General features: G+C 42.8%; 1 protein-coding gene across 2 annotated transcripts in view; it reads left to right on the plus strand.

Moving 5' to 3' along the window:
* The window catches only part of DMD (dystrophin), a 4,652,165-nt gene that overhangs the window by 2,241,018 nt on the left and 2,388,944 nt on the right, over positions 1–22,203 (plus strand). For both annotated transcript variants that reach the window (XM_086934537.1, XM_086934536.1), the window contains one exon: positions 16,221–16,338. In XM_086934537.1, coding sequence (XP_086790663.1) covers positions 16,221–16,338 — 118 coding nt within the window. The remainder of the gene's footprint in view (positions 1–16,220; positions 16,339–22,203) is intronic.

Raw genomic sequence — 22,203 nt, forward strand, 5'->3', positions numbered from 1 at the left:
CATTCTCTATAGCTACCAACTGGAAGGGTTGAGATTTTGATCAATACCTTATCACTATCGATCTAAAACCCCGGTCTGGCCGACTGAATCTTTATTGCCTGTCATTGAGGAAAGAAAGTGCATCTCTTACCAAGTTAGTTCCCCCAGTAAAGGACTCTGCTTCAAAGGATCACAAACAACTTCTAGCTTTCAAAGATTTATTATAAGTTGCAAGTACAAGCATCTCAAGATGAGATTCACCAGATACACGGGCCCAACTACGTACACGTGTTCTCTGAAAGCCCTCAGACGAACAACGGAAACTATCAATACCAGTTCTAAAAACAATAGTGCCGTTAGCATAGACACATATTGAAATCTATCACTCATTTACAGGCGGAAGGAAAATACAGGTTAGGCTTTCCCTACCCTGCTCTAGATGGTATCCCTACTTAACCAGGTCTCAATCTATCAAAGGTGTCAGCAGTGAATGACTCCCAAGGGAAGCCACTCACTCTCGAACTCTTGGTGAAAACCTATAGATCTCCAATCATGACCCCTCTCTGCCTACCCATCCGCTCTCTAAAGGATCCTCAGGCGTCTGCTCTAACTCCACCCAGGGGTGCTATCCCTAATACAAAAATCCAACAACATTTAGGACGCCCCTCGTGAGACGCCCCTCACGTGGTGTAGCTTCTGGCTGTTTCCATGATGAGGCCTTGTGGTTAGAGTCGACCTTGCTTCTCAGACTCGTCTCCGGCCCGCTGATACCCCTTAAACATTCCGGAACCCTCCTCCATGTCTGGTCCATTTCTTGAACAAGCTTCTATTCATTATATTAATAATTGAATACCCCCTTTTCTCTTCCAGACAGACATCTGCAGCCTAATCCCAATTCTCATGGTTTTCCAACCGCATTGCAACATTCTTCGACCCAGACTAATACGTATAAATCAACATTTAAAGCTTTCCAGCTCTACTACATTTTATAGCATTCAACTTCTTCTTTAATTATTAGCATGTTAGTACTCATATTCTACTGATTTCAGTAAACACATCTATAAATCAAAAAGCCTACTCATTAATACTAAACATTAGTGCAATCCATATTGTGAATTTTAATCACCTTCCCCCTCCCGCCTTGCTTAGGCCCTGAGGCCTACCACATTTCAACGTTTGGTATGCCATCTTACATTTTAGCAGCTACACAACATGGATTCAGGAATAATCATGCTTAATAAAATTGTATTACTTCACACATTTCTGTATTAGTTCCACTTCTATTTAAACTTCTATATTAACTACACATTTCAGAATATAACTTTGGATACTATCAGCACTCATGGCATTTCTCTTCATGATTTGTGCTTACTACGTGTAAGTGTGATGTATTTCTACATTTTGGTCAGTTTGCGCTCTCTCAGTGGTGATGGACAGAGTTTCTGAATTAAGCAGAATACTGTCACCCAGTCAAGAGATCAGGGCTAGATCCAACACCGTGTTTTAGCTCACTGCACCATCCTAGCTCAGAACCTGGCTATATGCAAATTAGTCTGTTCCTGTCCCAGTGCCTGATGGGAAAAGGGCAAACCAAACTACCAAGCCAATTCTTACACTGGGAAGGAAACAAGCTTCCGGGGACCCGTTTCTGGCATTTCAGCCGTCGTCTGCCCGGCTTGCTTGAATCCTGATGGTGCAATGAGCAAGGGACTCACATCTGAGTATACCCTTCCACGCTTAGGGTGGACAAAATATTTAACAACAAGGGGTGGTGATGGACAGAGTTTCTGAATTAAGCAGAATACTCTCACCCAGTCAAGAGATCAGGGCTAGATCCAACACCGTTTTTTAGCTCACTGCACCATCCCAGCTCAGAACCTGGCTATATGCAAATTAGTCTGTTCCTGTCCCAGTGCATGATGGGAACAGGGCAAACCAAACTGCCAAGCCAATTCTTACACTGGGAAGGAAACAAGCTTCCGGGGACCCGTTTCTGGCATTTCAGCCGTCGTCGGCCCGGCTTGCTTGAATCCTGATGGTGCAATGAGCAAGGGACTCACATCTGAGTATACCCTTCCACGCTTAGGGTGGACAAAATATTTAACAACAAGGGGTGATGATGGACAGAGTTTCTGAATTAAGCAGAATACTCTCACCCAGTCAAGAAATCAGGGCTAGAGCCAACACCGTTTTTTAGCTCACTGCACCATCCCAGCTCAGAACCTGGCTATATGCAAATTAGTCTGTTCCTGTCCCAGTGCATGATGGGAACAGGGCAAACCAAAACTACCAAGCCAATTCTTACACTGGGAAGGAAACAAGCTTCCGGGGACCCGTTTCTGGCATTTCAGCCGTCGTCGGCCCGGCTTGCTTGAATCCTGATGGTGCAATGAGCAAGGGACTCACATCTGAGTATACCCTTCCACGCTTAGGGTGGACAAAATATTTAACAACAAGGGGTGGTGAAGGACAGAGTTTCTGAATTAAGCAGAATACTCTCACCCAGTCAAGAGATCAGGGCTAGATCCAACACCGTTTTTTAGCTCACTGCACCATCCCAGCTCAGAACCTGGCTATATGCAAATTAGTCTGTTCCTGTCCCAGTGCATGATGGGAACAGGGCAAACCAAACTACCAAGCCAATTCTTACACTGGGAAGGAAACAAGCTTCCGGGGACCCGTTTCTGGCATTTCAGCCGTCATCGGCCCGGCTTGCTTGAATCCTGATGGTGCAATGAGCAAGGGACTCACATCTGAGTATACCCTTCCACGCTTAGGGTGGACAAAATATTTAACAACAAGGGGTGGTGATGGACAGAGTTTCTGAATTAAGCAGAATACTCTCACCCAGTCAAGAGATCAGGGCTAGATCCAACACCGTTTTTTAGCTCACTGCACCATCCCAGCTCAGAACCTGGCTATATGCAAATTAGTCTGTTCCTGTCCCAGTGCATGATGGGAACAGGGCAAACCAAACTACCAAGCCAATTCTTACACTGGGAAGGAAACAAGCTTCCGGGGACCCGTTTCTGGCATTTCAGCCGTCGTCGGCCCGGCTTGCTTGAATCCTGATGGTGCAATGAGCAAGGGACTCACATCTGAGTATACCCTTCCACGCTTAGGGTGGACAAAATATTTAACAACAAGGGGTGGTGATGGACAGAGTTTCTGAATTAAGCAGAATACTCTCACCCAGTCAAGAGATCAGGGCTAGATCCAACACCGTTTTTTAGCTCACTGCACCAACCCAGCTCAGAACCTGGCTATATGCAAATTAGTCTGTTCCTGTCCCAGTGCATGATGGGAACAGGGCAAACCAAACTACCAAGCCAATTCTTACACTGGGAAGGAAACAAGCTTCCGGGGACCCGTTTCTGGCATTTCAGCCGTCGTCGGCCCGGCTTGCTTGAATCCTGATGGTGCAATGAGCAAGGGACTCACATCTGAGTATACCCTTCCACGCTTAGGGTGGACAAAATATTTAACAACAAGGGGTGGTGATGGACAGAGTTTCTGAATTAAGCAGAATACTCTCACCCAGTCAAGAGATCAGGGCTAGATCCAACACCGTTTTTTAGCTCACTGCACCATCCCAGCTCAGAACCTGGCTATATGCAAATTAGTCTGTTCATGTCCCAGTGCATGATGGGAACAGGGCAAACCAAACTATCAAGCCAATTCTTACACTGGGAAGGAAACAAGCTTCAGGGGACCCGTTTCTGGCATTTCAGCCGTCGTCGGCCCGGCTTGCTTGAATCCTGATGGTGCAATCAGCAAGGGACTCACATCTGAGTATACCCTTCCATCAGGATTCAAGCAAGCCGGGCCGAACACGGCTGAAATGCCAGAAACCGGTCCCCGGTAGCTTGTCTCCTTTCTGGTGAAGAATTGGCTTGGTAGTTTAGTCTGCCCTGTTCCCATGATGCACTGGGCCAGGGACAGACTGATTTGCATATAGCCAGGTTCTGAGCTGGGATGGTGCAGTGAGATAAATAACGGTGATGGATCAAGCCCTGATCTTTTGACTGGGTAAGAGTGGTCTGCTTAATTCAGACACTCTGTTCATCACCACCACCTTTTCTGAATAGCCTCAATGCAGGCACTCTTGCACCATTGCGCAAAGGCACCCGTGTTGCAGGATAACATTGTTTATGTGCAGGAAGGTGTCCCTTCCTGAACATAAACAATCACCAAGAGCATTTTGTAATTTCTATGTGTGCTGTAGAATACAGCACACACAAAAGTTGCAAATCGTCATTTTTTTAATGATAGTTCATGTGTAGGAAGGGACACCTCCCTGCACATAAACAACTATTCGTGACATTTTGGTTTCTATGTGTGCTGCACAATGAAGCACACATAGAAACAGCAAAAACTAGAAGAAATAAAGCAGTTCTCCTTGTTTCGTCAGGGTAGGGCCAGGTTTATTTTGGTCTTAATTTTGGCACTGCCCCATATTTTTGCCACCCTTGTAAATATGGGGAACTGTCAAAATCAATGGGTATTGCAGTGGAATGCACACTGCAACACCCATTGCCCACCCCTTTCACGCTAAATATAGCATTAAAGGGGGCTTTATTTACTAGGCAGGGTTAAGCCACTTCACCTGTTTCCATAAATGGCCTGAGTTGTTAAAGTCTATGGTTCTTGATCAAAGCGCCAGGATGCCCTCTGGGTGACAGGTTTTGTGCTCTACAAATATACTAAATAAATAAATAAATAAATGTGGCTTAACCCTGCCTTGTAAATAAGGCGAAGCCCGTATCGCCAACACAACTTCACTAAAGTGATGTTCTGCTGGTGATAGGGGCTTGTAAATATGCCCCTCAGACTTCAATTGGGATAGCTTTACCAGATGACGCCATGTGTTCCAGTTTAAGCTATTACTGCACAACCCAGTGCATCCTTAGAGTTTTAGAAATGAGTCCTCACAGCTGACACAAATAAGACAGCAATATTGATTACAAAGTTTATGAAAGTTAATCAAAACTGATAAATAGTGTTCCTGTTAAAATAAAGTGGCAGGATAACCCCATAAGTGGGAATTACAGTCTGAGAGTACATCTACTCAACATATTTGTTGTCAATGGCCTCAGGCTTATCAGGAGCTTTTTACGGATCTGCCTGAAAAACCTAAATGTGGGGCCTTACTTTGCGCCTTTTCCATTAGTCCGTCATCAGGAGCACTTGCTTCTAGCATAAAAAAAAATCTCAAGAGAAAGAGAAAATGAGGTCGATCCAGCATCTTTGTTATCAACTGTTATGACTTTTTTTTAGCTGCCTCATCATTAATAAACATGGACTTGCTTTAAAAACTATTAACCCCTTTCATGCTGGTGACGGCTACCGTCCGTCATGGCACACAGTGCTCGAGTGCTGATGACGGCCGGGATCCGTCACGATCACGCCCGCGATCGGAATGTGCCGCACAGGAGCGGAATTCCGGCCACAGGCAAGGGGTTAATTAAATTCAAAGCAAGAACATGGGGCCTTCACGAAGTGTTGGGCCTGGGGAATAATCGCCCTCTCTGACTACCTAGTAATAACCATGTACGGCTTCTGTGACATTCACACGTTTTTCACTACATTCATTTCACAGGTTGGTCTAACATTTGCTTTTCCTGTGTTCCGACATCACCTCCAAGCAGCGGTGTAGCAAGGGGGGTGGGCTGCCCCAGGTGACATGAGTTTTGTGGGTGGCGGCCTAACCCTGCCTCTCCCCTACTCATACCAGCGTCCTGTGCGGGGCGGCAGTCAAGCTGGAATTTCCAGACAAACCCCTCACATTTTTTACCATAGTTCCTGTCCCTGCTCACTTCCAGAGTGAGAAAAGGGTCCACTGTAAATGAAGAAAGGAGAAGGCAGCAGGAGGTTGTGAGAGATACCAGCTACATTGCTTTAAATACATTGGAAGGGTGGAGAGGCAAAGGTAGCTGAGAAGATTGGCAAGTTACCAACTACATTTTTTTATTATACAAGTGAGCGGGAGCTAGAAGAAATGGGTGGAGGTGTGAGGAAGTGAGGTTTTATAAAATCATTGATAACCTTTTCCACAGCTGATCCATTCCTTCATCTTCTATAGGGAACTCATGAGATGGCCACACATAGCTTAACATTTTAAAAGGGTAGGTATCAACAAAGAGGCATTGTTTACCTACTTGGTTTACATGGCAACACAGACAACTCCAGGTTCATGCTCGAATGAACCATGCAGTGGAAAACAACCCTGTAAATAATATCTACCCTGATGCAATTTTCTATAATTGGGTGAAAATTAAACATGGCATTGTAGACCAAATCAGTTGTGGCAAGACCCAAGAGAAAACGATTGTATGGTATTCACATATATTGCTGGTGTGTGTCATTTCTCCCAAATGTTATGTACGAGGAACCTCTGCTTTGCAGATCTTAAAACTTTGTAGGTTTATGAAAAGGATCACTGACAGAATATTGGAACCAAAAATATTGCATGGACAGAATATCATGTCAAACATATCGCGGGCCAAAATATTGAGGAAGTAAGTGCAAATAGTTAAATAAAAATATACTATTCTTAACTCCTCATTTATGTACCTTGAAAAAAAAACTATATATATATATATATATATATATATATATATATATATATATATATATATATATATATATATATATATAAATATATAGCAGGTAACTCCTTCACCATTTCCTCATACCACGAGGAAGAAAAGAGCGCGGACCACAATAGCTAACAAGCTATATATATATATATATATATATATATATATATATATATATATATATATATATATATGCTCCAAAAGTGCTCTGCGTTCAGGAAGCACTCCAACAGCTGGTTATTTTTCCAAACCTTTTATTTCAAGGAAACAGAACTTCCATTCCGATCATTAAAATCCTTCTGCCTTATGCGTTTCAGAGATTTTTTCTCCTTCATCAGAGTCAGTTTGAAAACGCACATCTAATTAGGGCTCCCACAGTTCCCTGTGCAATACTTCAATTTATAGGCCTCCGGTGTGCCTTTCTCGGTGAATGTTTTTCTAGTGCACACTGGCACTTGTAGTTTATCTGCGCCATTTTTAACCCTCCAGTGGGTTGTGTGCGATCAAACAAATACAAGGACCACTATCAAATCAAGGTACATATTTGTGAAGTCATATATAGTAAAATCTTATTTACATATGGAAACTTACCTTCACATTATTTTTGGTTCCGACATTCTGTCTAAACACATAGGATTTTTTTTTTCTTTTCACAAATATCTATAAACTATAATGTCTTCTAGGAAATGCATTCTCTTCCTACACTCTGAAACGGGTAATACTGATGCACTTTTGCGCACTTTCTAAAGCGATCGCAGTTGGAGCAGTCAGGATAGGTTCTGATGGGCAGGTACATGTGGGAAAACTTTATTAACATTGTAGATACCCAAAACTATTTGTAACACATTTCCAAGATCAACTCCCTGACACCCTTTTCGGAGCTTCACTTCTACTCATGTAGGTGTTACCAATGAAGGCAGAGGAAACACTCTGCAATCTATGCGTATGGAGTCATAGATACCTTCCCTGCAAGTGTATTTGAGTGTATCACTTTGTCAATCACAACTAAGTCACAAGTGCTTGCCAGATGATATTTTAAATGCATTTCTTATGCATCAAAAAACGTTTTCAATAGAATCTTACAGTTATGGCTTTGAAAAAGTATAAATATTCCTACCAAATAGTTTGCCTGTAAGTGGTTCAACTATCCATGTACGCTTTTCAAATGCATTTCATTACAAATAGCTGCTTCTGCTTTTTGTTGTAGCTTTCTTATTGATTCATCAACCACTCTTTTCTTAGTTTGGGTGTCTCTCATGAGTCAAAACAAGGTTCTGCCAAAATCTCCATCCACATAAAAAGCATAATTTAGGAAATTATGAGCTTAGTTTCTCTTGGTTGTATTTAGTCTTCCTCACTTTTGCCTAATCATTTGGAAGAATTCATTTATTTTTGTATCAGGTCTCTAAGGGTTATAACTTGGATCATCTTTGTGATCCATATTGGACCTAGTCAACACCAGATCTCATCTAAGCAAACAGAAATATCTGCCTCTTTGTCCCTTGTTGGCAAACTTTCATTCTTTATTTCTACTCACAATCTCCATGGTAGATGTAAGGGTTTGGGGTGGACTGCGGTGTAGACTGTGGGGCACACTGTGGAGCACACTGTGGGGCAGAAGGGATTAGAATTGGAATCTCTTTGTCAGCAGGTATCATCGAGCTCATTAACAGCACCAAAGGATTATCCCGTGTGGTTTTGGCCAAAAAAGAGAATGGTGCCCTTAGGATGTGCATAGACTTGAGGGACCTACAGGAGAGGATATGAGTGGACATACATTCCCTACCCAACATCACAGAGATGCTGGGTTCATTGAAGGGAGCAAATATTTTTACCACTTTGGATATGTCCTCCGCTTACCACCAGATCACACTGAAGAAAGAAAGTAGTCGTCTCACATACTTTATGACTCCTTCTGGTGCTTATAGATTCAAAAGAATGCTTTTTGGTCTTGCATCGGCTTCAGCTGTATTTCAAAGGGTTATGGAGGCAATGTTTTCTGGTGTTCCCAATGTCAAATATTTTCAAGACGCCATATTGGTCTATGGCAAGAATGTTGACTCTCAACTTAAATGGGGGGAACTGTTCAGGAAACAACCTTTACAACGCAACTTTTACACCGCACTACCATTACAACGAAACTTTTACAACACAACATCCATTACAACGCATGCATTTACAACGCAACCATTACAACGCATGACACTACAACGCACACCACTACAACGCATGCCATTACAACGCAGTCATTACAACGCATACCATTACAACGCATAGCATTACAACACATAGTACCCTTACACTATCCAACACTTACCCTACTGTTGCACCCCCTGGAGTTAGAATAGTAATTTCTACCCCTACACTATCCAACACTTACCCTACTGTTGCACCCCCTGGAGTTAGAATAGTAATTGTAACCCCTACACTATCCAATACTTACCTTACATGCAATTTAATGTTATGCGTTGTAATGGTATGCGTTGTAAATGTAGTATGCGTTGTAGTGGAATGTGTTGTAAAGGTTGTTTCAAAGAATCGTTGTAATGGCATGCGTTGTAATGGTATGCGTTGTAATGGATGTTGCGGTGTAAAAATTGCATTGTAAAGGTATGCATTGTAAAAGTATGCGTTGTAACGTCATACATCAAACTGTTCCAGGGTTGGACGCAATACTCCCCCAAAACAAAGAAACAGAAGAGATATCAAATTATAATGGGCTAGGTCTGCACCCCTCAGGCTAGCGGCAAGCGCAAGCCTTGTTTCTTGATGCACTCACACATGCACAACCCTGGAACAGTTACCCCCATTTGAATTGAGACTAAAATAGGGAGCATGGGTACTGGACCATAATTAGCTCCTATTCCCGTCCCCTCTCTCTTGATACACAAGAATGTGGAGTGTCATGACAAGACATTGGCTATGGTTTTATCCATTTTTAACTGAGAGGGATGTCACTTTAAAGGCAGAGAAATGTAAGTCTCACTGTAGACGAGATGGATTAACTGGGATATAAATTGTCTGCTACAGGGGTGGTTCCGAAGGAAGATTTGGTAAAGGCTATAAAGGGTTTCTCAACTCCACAAAACAAGGACCAGCTATGGTCATTTTTGGTATATTAAAAATCTATGCCAGATGTATTCCCAAGTGCAGTAATAAAACACATAGCATGAAGATACTTATGAGGAAAAACTAACAATTTTCTATGGCCTTCCGACCTAGAGAGTGAATTCCAACAAATACAATTTGAATTGAGCAGTGCTATTCCTCCGCAACCTTTTGATACACATGATCTGTCAATTGTAGTCACGGATGCTTGTCAGTATGGGTTGGGTGCCGTGCTACTCCAAAGAAGAGAGGGAAGGGAAGAAGTGGTGGCCTTTCCATCTCGCACTTTAAGAGGTGCAGAGTCCACCTACTCTGTTATGGAGCGTGAAGCCCTGGCTTGTTGGTGGGGTGTGGATAACTTTAGGCAATACTTATGGGGTTCGGAGTTCATCATCCATACGGACCACAAGCCTTTAATAAATGTGTTCAGGGAGCCAGCAATGCCACTCCCTGTATTTCTAAATGGCACTATAGATTGATGGAATTCCATTTCCAATCGGAATACATTCCTGGTGCTAAGAATATTTATGTGGATTGTTTGTCCAGGTTGCCCCTTTCCAATGTGCAAGCAGGGGAGAAATTGGAGGATGCGTTTTGCATTATGGCCTCATTGGCAGAATCTGGTTTTAGTTACATTTCAGAGGAAGAGTGTAAAATTGCGGTGCAAGAGGATGAAACTATTCAAGTGGTGGTTGGCATGTTAAACAAGGGTGTAGCTGAGGCTGCCATTAAAGAGCAATGTGATGGCCTACACTGTGGATGCATTACACAGTGGGGGTTCCAATGCGGTGGCTAACTGCGATGCGATGTGTGTCCTTGCATTGGTTCCGATCCACACATTAGTGGCGATGCATCCGCTTTGCTCAGGGTTGCCTAACACAGCATAGGAGATGCGTCCATTCTGCTGGACCCACCCACCAGCGCAACGAACCCCAGCCAAGCGGCCACCAACCTCACGAAGTGGATCAGCGACTGCGCAGACGACCTCGCCCCCCTGAGGACCCCCCTAGCAGACCCGGTAGCAAGAAAGCCCCATGGTTCACCGACGAACTCAAGAGCTCCAAGAAGAACTGCCGAGCCCTTGAGAGAACCTGGCGCAGAGACCCAACACCGGACAACATGACTGCCCTCAAGCTCGCCACCCGAAAACACCACCAACTCATCCATGCCACCAAGAAAACTGCATTCAAGGAACGACTGGAGAACAACGCACACAACAGCAATGAACTCTTCAACATCGTGAAGGAGCTCTCCAACCCCAACGCCGGGAAATAACGACATCACCCCTTCGCAAGACCTCTGCAACTCCCTCGCCTCCTACTTCCACGACAAGATCGCGGACATACACAACAGCTTCAGCACTCAACCGACGCACGCCACGACCGAACCACCGCCCCCCACCACCACCCTCCGCGCCTGGACCCCGATCAGCACCGAAGACACCGTCCGCACGATGAACTCCATCCACTCCGGATCTCCTACCGACCCCTGCCCTCACCACGTCTTCAACAAGGCTGACGCTGTCATCGCACCCCACCTGCGGGACATCATCAACACCTCCTTCGACACCGCTACCTTCCCAGAGAGCTGGAAGCACGCCGAACTCAGCGCTCTACTAAAGAAGCCATCAGCCGACCCCACCGACCTCAAGAACTACCGCCCCATCTCGCTGCTCCGGTTCCCTGCAAAAGTCATCTAGAAGACCGTCAACAAGCAGCTGGCCGCCTTCCTTGAGACGAACGGATACCTCGACCTCTCGCAGACTGGCTTCCGGGCCAACCACAGCACCGAGACCGCCCTGATCGCAGCCACAGGTGACATCCGAGCACTGCTTGACAACGGAGAAACAGCAGCCCTCATCCTCCTAGACCTCTCCGCGTCCTTCAACACTTTCTGCCACCGTACACTAGTGCAGCGACTCAGCAACTTCGGAATCCAGGAGAAGGCACTGGAGTGGATCATCTCCTTCCTCGCCGGAAGGACACAGAGAATCCGCCTCCCCCGTTCAGATCTGAAGCCACCGAAGTCATCTGCGGCGTTCTTCAAGGCTCCTCGCTCAGTCCAACCCTCTTCAACGTCTACATGAGCCTCCTCGCAGACATCGCACACCAGCACAACCTCAACATCATCTCCTACGCCGACGACACCCAGCTGATCCTCTCCCTCACCAACGACCCCGCCAGAGCCAACGTCCACGAAGGGATGAAAGAGGTAGCCGAATGGATGAAGAACAGCCGCCTGAAACTGAACTCGGACAAGACGGAAGCCCTCATCCTGGGATCCTCATCCTCCGCCTGGGACGACTCCTGGTGGCCCCCCGCCCTAGGCAGCGCACCCAAACCAACAGACCAAGCACGCAACCTGGGCTTCATCCTGGACTCCTCCCTCTCCATGACCAGACAAGTCAACGCTGTCTCCTCGTCGTGCTTGAACATCCTGCGCATGCTACGTAAGATCTTCCGGTGGATCCTCACCGAGACCAGGAAGACGGTTACCCAGGCCCTCGTCACCAGCCGTCTAGACTACGGCAACTCCCTCTACGCCGGAACCACCGCCAAACTCCAGAAGAGACTCCAGCGGATCCAGAACGCCTCAGCACGACTCATCCTGGACATCCCCCGTCGCAGCCACATCTCCGGACACCTGAGAGACCTGCACTGGCTCCCGGTCAACAAGAGAATCACCTTCCGACTCCTCACCCACGCACACAAAGCCCTACACAACCAAGGCCCAGGATACCTCAACAGCCGCCTCAACTTCTACGCTCCCAAACGCCAGCTTCGATCGACCGGCCACACCCTCGCCGCCGTCCCCCGCATCCGAAGAGCCACCACAGGGGGACGGTCCTTCTCCTACCTCGCCACCAAGACATGGACACCTACGCCTGACCCAGGACCACCTCGCCTTCAGGAAGCAACTCAAGACCTGGCTGTTCAAGCAGTAGCGGACCCCCCTCCCCCAGCGCCTTGAGACCCTCTGGGTGAGTAGTGCGCTATATAAATGCTTTGATTGATTGATTGATTGTATCCAAGGAGGCCGGCAGAGCACCCTTAGGCCCGTTTTAAGCGTTCAAGAATGGGGTGGAACCACTTAACAGAGTAGACTCACAGATGGCAGAGTCCAGGTGCAAAGCTGTTGGGTGCCTGTTATCTCCCTCAGGCTTCAGGTAATGGAATCCACACAATTAACTCTTGTAGTCACTCTGGGTTATGGGTTTGAGAGATGCCGGTCCAGTCTTTCTCACCCAGGCAAGAGGGCAGCAGGCAACAGGCCAGCGTAGCAAGGCAGTAGCACAGCAAGGCAGTAGTCTAGCAGGGTAGCAGTTCGACAGAGTGGCAGTCCTCAATAGCTCAGCAGTCCATTTCCCTGGCAGAGTATCCACAGGTCCAGAAGTGTCCTGAATAGTTAGTATCTGAATCCCAGTATTTATTATACTCAGTTGTGCCTTAGAAGTGGTGGAAAAGCTTCTAGACATTTCCCATCGAAATCCCCAGGCATCCTGGCTTCCCTGTCCTGGCTCCAGACTAATTACAGGGAGTATGCAGCCCTTTGTGTGCAGGCACGGTGGTATCTGACCAGGGTACCAACTTCATGTCAGGGTACGTGAAGGTCATGTGAAAGGAGTCTGGGGTAACCTACAAGTTCTCCATCCTTACCACCCCCAAACTAATGGGCTTGTTAAAAGGTTCAACAAGACCCTAAAAGGTAGGATTATGGGACAACCATAGAACATAAGGCGGAAGTGTGACGTCCTCCTGCATTGCCTTTTGTTCTCCTGCAGAGAGGTACCACAGAACCGGGTTGGATTTAGACCCTTTGAGCTTCTGTATGGGCACCCTGTGAGTATACCTCTCAGTTTGAGCTAGCTCCCGGGATAGCCCCCCAGGATATGGTCGGCTGCAATGAGTTTTAGCCTGGACAAACATTGTGGGTGGTTGAGTCTGAGGAGCCCCGGGCCCAGCAAGACTGTTGGTCTGGGCCTTATGAGGTGAAGGAGAGAAAGATTGAGGTCACCTACTTGGTGGACCTCAAGACTTCCAGAAACCCTTAAAGGATCCTTCATGTCAGGTCTGAGCTTACCATGCACCGCGTTACAGATGATGGGATGGAAGAGGAGAGCAAACCTCACCCCAACCTACTTTCTTCCAAAGAGCAGGATGGGTCAGCTGTGGGTGTCTGCCTCTCCCCTACCCTACCCTCTACCCTGCCTCTCCCCTACCCTGACCCTAGATCAACAGAGAGAATGTCGTCCGTTGTTGGGACGGTTTCCCTCTTTGTTCTAACTAACACTAGGACTCACTACATGGCTTACCCATGAGATTGATAATGGGGACAGCACACCTTTGAGGAACAAAATGTACAGGTTGTCTGACAAGGTGAGAGCCAGCATTAAGGAGGAACAGAGGTGGAGCGCAATAGAAAGGGAAACCTTTACTTTGGCCTGGGAACTGAAGTAGCTGAGACAATACCTGTTTGGTACACGCTTCTGGATTTAGACAGACCACAGGCCTCTCAGATGGTTGAAGCAAATAAGGTGTGAGAATCCCAAACTGTCCATTTCCCTACACCTAATGCACTTTCCAGTGGAACACCGTCCTGGAACAGACCACGCCAATGCTGATGGTCTTTCCAGGTTCTTCCGTCTTAGTGAAGAGAACTCCCAAGGGGTTGAGTAGCTTTCCTCACTTTCAGCTGTGGGGTACTCGTGTTAGACCTGGCAACCTTGGTGTTGTTTCCCCTGACTTTTTGCATTCAGAACTCCTGTTTTTGCTGATTATTTTTTGCTGGCTTTCGGACTCTGGGCACTTTAGCACTGCTAATCAATGCTAAAGTGCATGTGTGTTAAACTATGGTTTACAAGACCATTAAATAAATAAATACATTTGTAAATATTCTTGGTCATCCCTCGAAACAAGTATTTTAAGCCTATTTTTTATGACAATGATTAATCTCCTTCAAATCTGCCCAGAAGGACATTTGAAAGAATCATTAAAGTTTGCTTTGTGGCAAAGTGCTTCTAACTATGGGGAGGTTGCATGCTCCTATAGTTATTTGTTTTTGTATTTACATTAATCCAAACAACTTATATAAAAGATAAATACCAATAAAATAGCAAACCCGAGTAAAATTAAATGGGTTACAAAGTAAATAAACATAGTCTAATTAAAATGGAACAAATATATCTAAAAACTCCCCTATGAAATGCATTTTGGAAGATTCTACTCTTCACTACAAGAACAGAGAAGACAGGTCTGTGGAGATTGTGAAATAGGATTGGTGTGAGTGATGCTACTATTAAATAATTAGCATCAGATAAACCCAGAATGCAGACAATGTAACAAACAGGCTGTCTGCTTAGCATGGGATAGTTGATATTTCACCCATAATACTATTTCTAGTCGTTATCCTACTTGATTTATGTTACCCTGCATGCATTTACTGATTTAGGCCTTGTAGCCAGTTTGTTGTTTATTGTTGATGCTTTTTATATTCACACAAGGCCAGATTGGAAATATGGAGTGGATGTTAATTGTTTCTATGCTGAATTGTATATTACCTATTGAAAGGAAGTCGCTTTGAGAAGGCTTTTTTTCTCAAAGTTCACAGGGCTACCCTACCTGTATAAGGCCACTGTTGGTAGGGGGTAGGGTTAGGGGTAGGGTTTTTCGGTAAATTACATCTATTATTTTCGAATTTGCTACTGTGTGCCTTTCATACCAGGTCAGCCATTTAGAAATCATTTAAATAAATTAAGAAAAATAGACAATAATTATCTCTTGTCTGGGTCAGGTAATATGCTCACTCACCTTGCTTTAGGTATACCTTTAGCCCATGGTAAAAAATATATGGCTAAATACCATTTGGTGTCAGGCGGGACCAAGTGTCTGAAAGCTGTTACTACACTGATAAATATCACATTGTCTTCTTCGGATATAAAAAGAATGAATGATAAGCAAAGTTGGCAAGGCCAGACCAGCGCCTAAAAAGTGCAAGCAGCAGTCAAAGGTTCTTATTGGGATCCTGATTCCTCTAAAATGTAATGAAGACATTTGCTATTTCTCTGAAGCACTGTATGTTCTATCTTATTTTCTACTGCTGAGTATAGGTGTTTACTGTAAACCATGCTGCTAAAGTAACCAAAGCATCATATTTTAAATTGTATCTAACTCAATATTCTGTTAGTATTAGTTTACTTTGTTTTTGCATTATCATGCAGGATAATCATAAGAGATTCTACTACAGTGGTGGGGGTATATTATGTATACCCTTGTTAAATGCTAGTTATTCTATATTTTCTATCATCAGCTTTTCAGTTTAGCTACTATGTTCATCCTTGTTGCCTAATAGTACCATGTGCTGATTTTACTGAATTCACACCAGGGGATTTTGCATATGAAGAACATTGAACATGTGAATATTGTTTGATTGACTACAAATTGCATAAGAGGTGTCCTCTGTAGTGTTTATTCATGTTCACTACCTTCACCATTAGTAATGATCCAACGTAGATTGACAATGTCTTTTTTTTTCTAGGAAACACTCAAGGATCTGGAACATAGAAGGCCACAGCTAGATGAACTGATTACTGTAGCACAGAACTTGAAGAATAAGACCAATAATCAGGAGGCAAGAGCAGCAATCACAGATCGAAGTAGGTGTTTAGTGTTGCTTTTTTGATTGTATGTTATTGACAGGTAACTGTACCCATAATTGGTGATCTTGTATTGCGATCAAAGAAGCTCGGTATATCATCAATAAAGAATAATGTTCCTTTGGGATTGCTTATGTTCCTTTATGATAGCTGAGTGTGATAGATCTGTGGATCAAGATCAGATCATGAGCCCAAACACTGAAGGTCTTGTTTGGTGCAAAAACGCCAAAGATGTATCTAAAAAAGTCTAAAAATTGTGCAAAATACCAAAAAGCCCTAATCATAGCGAAGTTGATGGCATAACAAACTGTAGTGATTCAGTGAGGCACAGTTTAAAAAGTACATAGAGAAACCTAGCATTTCAGCTCATCAGGTTACAATATTGTAGAAAAATTATAATTGCATTGTATTATGTTGTATTTTATTGTAGCATTTGACTGACATATTTCCTGAGAATGTATTGCAGTCTTCAGCAATAGAGGCTTTTATGGGTATTTTATATTGGATGTTCATGTATTCCTAAATAGTATAAACTCTTAGCAACAGATACATATGTAATAGAATGTGACTGTGCAAGCGGTGGTTTATTATGCTGAACTATGAGTACCTTTGAATGTAAAGAAGCTATGTTTTAAAGACCAGCTATCTATCCAAAAGATTCATAAAATATAAAGAACTGAGCCATTCTCTACCGGCCGTAAATATACATCGAGAGTTCCGTGTCTTTTTTCAAGGGTATCACCCACCCAAAGTAAAAAGTAAACATAAACACAATGCATGTAAGACAGAATGATTCCTATATCCTGGATTAGCCCTAGTGTAGGAATAGTATACGTCTCACCTTGGCTGTAAACTGTTCCAGCATTCCAAACTCCATTATTATATCTTCTTCTTAACATACTGGTTCTATTTTTTAGTCTAATTGAGATGTATTCAAATATAAGTCATAATAGTATCTTGTTTTAACATAACACTTCAGACCATATTTTTGCTGTTTCCCCATATAGTAGAAAACCAAGAATTACTATTACCCAGTTTACAAATGTTGTATGTGATTATATTTTGTGTTAATACCTCTGGCTCATCCTTGCTTTGAATTCTGTGATTATTGTTTATCACCGTGAGCATGTGTTCTTGTGCTTCTATATTCCTAGATTGAGCAAATAAACATGACTAAAATCATGATAACCAAAATACACATACAAAAATAAAAATGCTTTTGAGTTAAATATATGTTTTTATTTTCCTATACTTTATCTCAGAGAGACCTTGCAGCCAGGGCCGAGATCTCTGTGTAGTAAAGTATAGGCGAAACTACAAATGTTATTGAACTTGGAAAAAGTTAGCAAAAATATTTTTATGTCAAAAATTATTGCAAATTCAGTTAATAGATTTATTTAAAATGCAGAAAAAAAGAACAAAATGCTGCAGCACTATTGCCTTAATTTTGCTTGTAATTTTGAATTATTTAAATATATTAAATTAATTTCTAATTAGTTTTCTGAAGTGCAAATTAATAAAAATGTTATGCAGTAATAAATAATGAAATTGGAGTCTAGAATGTATTTAATGTAATTTAATTCTCTTTTATTAAAATGTAATCTTATATCGCTTTTTACATTTACAAGGGTTATAAAATATACTGTAATTAAATAATAAATGTTTGATTTTTAGGTTATTTTCTAACATTTAATTATATTCATTTATATGTTAAATAATTTAATTTAACATTCCTTCAATGGGGTGTTATTCCAAGTCCCTACCTCAATTATCAGTGGCTGGCCATGTGTGTTGCTGAACTTACTACTAATCTTTTTTGCAGTAGTAACTGACACTAATAAATTTGTCTCCATCCCCTTTTTCAGGAAGTGGAGTAGAATAAGTTTATTCATTGGGGTAATCTTTCTCTCAGAGTTTGTGAATTGCCAAGAGTAGTAAAGGTACTCCAAACTGTAAGGGTAAACATATGTGCAAATTACTTACAGGTATACGTTACCTTGGTGAATAGCCCCAGTAGTTTCATTAATAATCTCCTTGGACATTTTACAATACTTTCTGCATCTCCGCAAGAAATATTTAGTCCCACTTTCTCCCAAATAAATCCTATACAGAAGTACTAGGGGACTACTTGTCAGTATTACCAAAGGCCATTTTATCTCACAGTTCATCCTGGTACTATGTCACTTTAGATTAGCTCAGAATATCAAAGCATTCAATACGGCACTCTGGTAAACACCAGTAATACCCAGTTTTTTCCTAAGTAGAATTTAAGGAAATCATTTAGGACCGCTGCCACCGTGCTTGCAAACATTTTTTAGGTTAATGTCAAAACATTTAAGTTCCCCATTTCCCATAGTTCAGTGCTGTTGTCAGGTGCTGAATACCACTTTGCTTTGATGAATGTTTATAGGTGCCAAAGCAGACAACTCTCATTTAAAAATAATAAATGGACATGTAAGATCATTATTAATCATCAAACTTTTTTCTATTGTGGAGATTCAATTAACATGAGTATTATTTTAAAATCTTGGATTATCAAACTTGAATAGAAGCTGGAGAGAGGTGCTTTTCAGTCTAAACCCTTTCCTGGGAATATATGGCTTGCTGCCAGAAAAAAAACTGATCAGCTTAACTTGCAGAGCAGAATTCCTAAAGTAATTGATAATTGGATAGATGTTGTAATTGCCAGCCTTTCAAGCTTTGGTCAAGAAGAAGGCATTATTTGAATACGAAAGTACATGTTATCAAGCAGTCGTCTAATAAACAAGGTAGATGGATACATACATCCATATATTTCTTTGCATTTATGCATCCAATAACGTTTTCAATTAAAGGGTTATGGCTGTTTTGTAAAGTTTGATATAGAAACTAATTAAAATCTTAAATAAAAGCACAAAGAATCAAATAAGATATCCACCTTCTCTGCCTGAGCAGTATTCTTGGCAGTTCTTGTTGTAATTGTCGACATATATTTAAGACAGGGGACACAAAGCTGCTTCTGTAATCCAATATAATTGGGTGCCATTCATCTGCGCATAAAGTCAGATGGAGGCATTGGAGATTGTGCATGCAAGCCTTCTCCAAGCAAATTTTGGAACCCCCATTTATTCAGGACCATGTTAGCAATATTTCACATGACTTGGGACAAACATGAGGTGCATAATATCTACCAGTCCTTGGGGGAGCTACGGTGTCCTACCAAATCAGCCCAACATATCCTGGCACACAGAAAGGCAGCACTGCCAAGGTCCAGTAACCTGGCTCTTTGCCTCAAATAATTGTAGCAGGCCTTTTGAGGTGTGTGGCTGGGAACCAACATATTTGGAGTAGTGAGGGACAGGGCTTAATCGAATGTGTGTATTTCAGACCACACCCTCAAAGTCTGACTTTGTAATGGCACCTATTCAGTAACACACTAAAAAGCTGTTTGCCTTGGCTGCAGCTCAGAGTACAATCCAGGTAATACAGCATTCCATTTTTCTGTGTGGCTCAATACAGAATTACAGACTGACGCCTTTGCTGTATAATTCATGTTTTGCATATGGGCAGTAATTTCAAGGTTGTAAGGGATTATGGCAAGACTGGGCACAGGGCCTACAGACAAGCATGCAAATCCTGATTGGGCTACAAACTTCTGTTCATTTCTGAATTGATATTACAGGTAGGTGTATGTGTGTATATGTATATAGCCACATTAGCAGACATTCTATTACTATATTTTTTTCTTTGCATGATTTATGCCAGGTAACTTTTGATGTAATCATGTGCGTAAATATGTACAGTTGTGCACCTCAAAGTGGGGAATCAAAGCATTGTTACTGTGTTATTCCAAATGCCCATCTCTATTAATTGGTATGGGGATCAAACTACACACCCAATAAATACCAAACCCAATGAAGTCATTATTTACCAATTTTCACAATTCACACCCATTCCTATGAGTTAGTATCTTGCTGCTCGATTTAATCATTAAATCAAAAACATTGGCCCTTGGGCACTCACAGTTAACTTTTGTATTAATGCTTTGAACAATGGGTCGTAAAGGTCCCATTGGAAACTAATCCCCTCATGGGCAGTGGCAGTCAACCTCTTGCTGCATTGGGTTGGCAGTGGGCAAGATTCATCACCTATCTCCCACTGATGCCCAAGCCCCCCCAATGGGCACAAGCCATGCATGGTGGGGGGAGGGGGCAGGGGTGGAACACAGGACCTGATATGACCAAACTCCTGTGGTTGCACATTGCTGAATTTAAGGGGTGTCATTTTAAGTAACGTAGAGCTACTGACTTGGTCAAAGGGTCAGAACAACAAAAAAATAAAAAAGTGAGCCATTTGGCTTTGTGGAGGGGTTATAATATCAATATATCAAAATATATAAAATGCATGCATAGTCTTTGTTAGAAAATGATCAATAATTTTGATAAAAGGAATATTTAATTAATTCACAACGTTCAATGTTTGATAAAAGTGATTGTCATTAAAGAAAAGTAATAATGTTTTATAAAAATAAAACACCCTAACAACTTGTCTTTGAATCTTCTTTTTAACATTTTTTAAAGCTACAAAGTGCAGACATAGAACCGACCAAAAGGGGGCTCTTCACCATGCAGCTTCCACTCTGTGGAGTGCTTTAAAACAATGTGGTAAGCTCTCCAGTGGTCATGAATTCAATGACCCAGAAGACTTACAATTTTTTTTAAAATGTTACAGTGGAGCTGCTGCACTCTCTCCAGCCCTCTCCATAACATAAATAAAATGGTGGTGCTCCTCTAGAGGCACTCCAAGCAGGAAAATATATTAAGTTAAACATTCTTAGGGTAGTGTAGGGTGCACCTTGCTAGTAGCAGTGTATAATAAATGAGCTGCTCAGGAGACCCCCAAATACTCATATTTTGGTTGGGGCTGTGGGGGAAGCACCAGGGCCACTGTTACCCCATTGGCTCTCCTGTCAACATCCATCCTGGATACTGGTAGGACCCGGCAACTCTTTTATTTTATTTACATTATTGGGGAGAGGGGGCCATTTGCCCCCACCTCCCCAAGTCTTTACAGTCGCCGGGAACCCCATCACTAACATAACATGTGTTTTTGTATGGCACATGTTCACCCAGAAGGATATCTTGGCACTGAATAACATATGTTTATTGTTACACAACACAATGGTACTCATTTTATTAACCTCAGAAGGATGAAAGGCTGAGTGGACCCACCAGGATTTGAACCTGTGACCATGAGGTCAAACACAGTCCTCTACAGTAGATGCATTAGTCCATTAAGTCACCATAACCAGAGAGCGTATTTGTTTTCATAGTTAGGGTGACTGTGTGCAATCCCATGCATCTACCCATGGTTTTTGGTGCATTCCCATATTTACTAATACTAATAAACCTGGGAATGCATAAAAATGCTACACCTTCAGAGGGGAGGCATAATGAGGAGAACTATGTTTATTTCTACTCATTTTCCCTTCTTTCTACATGTGCTGTATTCTGCAGCACACACAGAAAGAGGAGTAATCCATAGAGGATTGTTTTGCAAGGGTGCCTGTGTTGGCGCTTGGCAGCCACTAGTTCGACAAAACAGAGAGGGAGCAGGAATGCACCATATAATAATAGATATAGTTCTACCCTCTCCATTTGAACAAATCTAGTACATCTGCCCCAATATCTCAAAAGTCCGGGAATGGTTGCTGTAACATTTGTTTCCATGTTGTGGCGAGCCAGTCCGAGTGCTCTCCAGCGGGACCCTCACTCCTGTGGGAGCGAGATGGCAGAAGAAAAGAAGCCCCCATAGGCCAATCAGACCACTCTATTTTTAAAGTTTTAGTTCGTGGGAGTCCCTCAGTTAGTAAACCTAGTTCCATAT

Source organism: Lissotriton vulgaris, chromosome 8 (genome assembly GCF_964263255.1).
Source record: "Lissotriton vulgaris chromosome 8, aLisVul1.2, whole genome shotgun sequence".
NCBI classification, from domain to species: Eukaryota; Metazoa; Chordata; class Amphibia; order Caudata; family Salamandridae; genus Lissotriton; species Lissotriton vulgaris.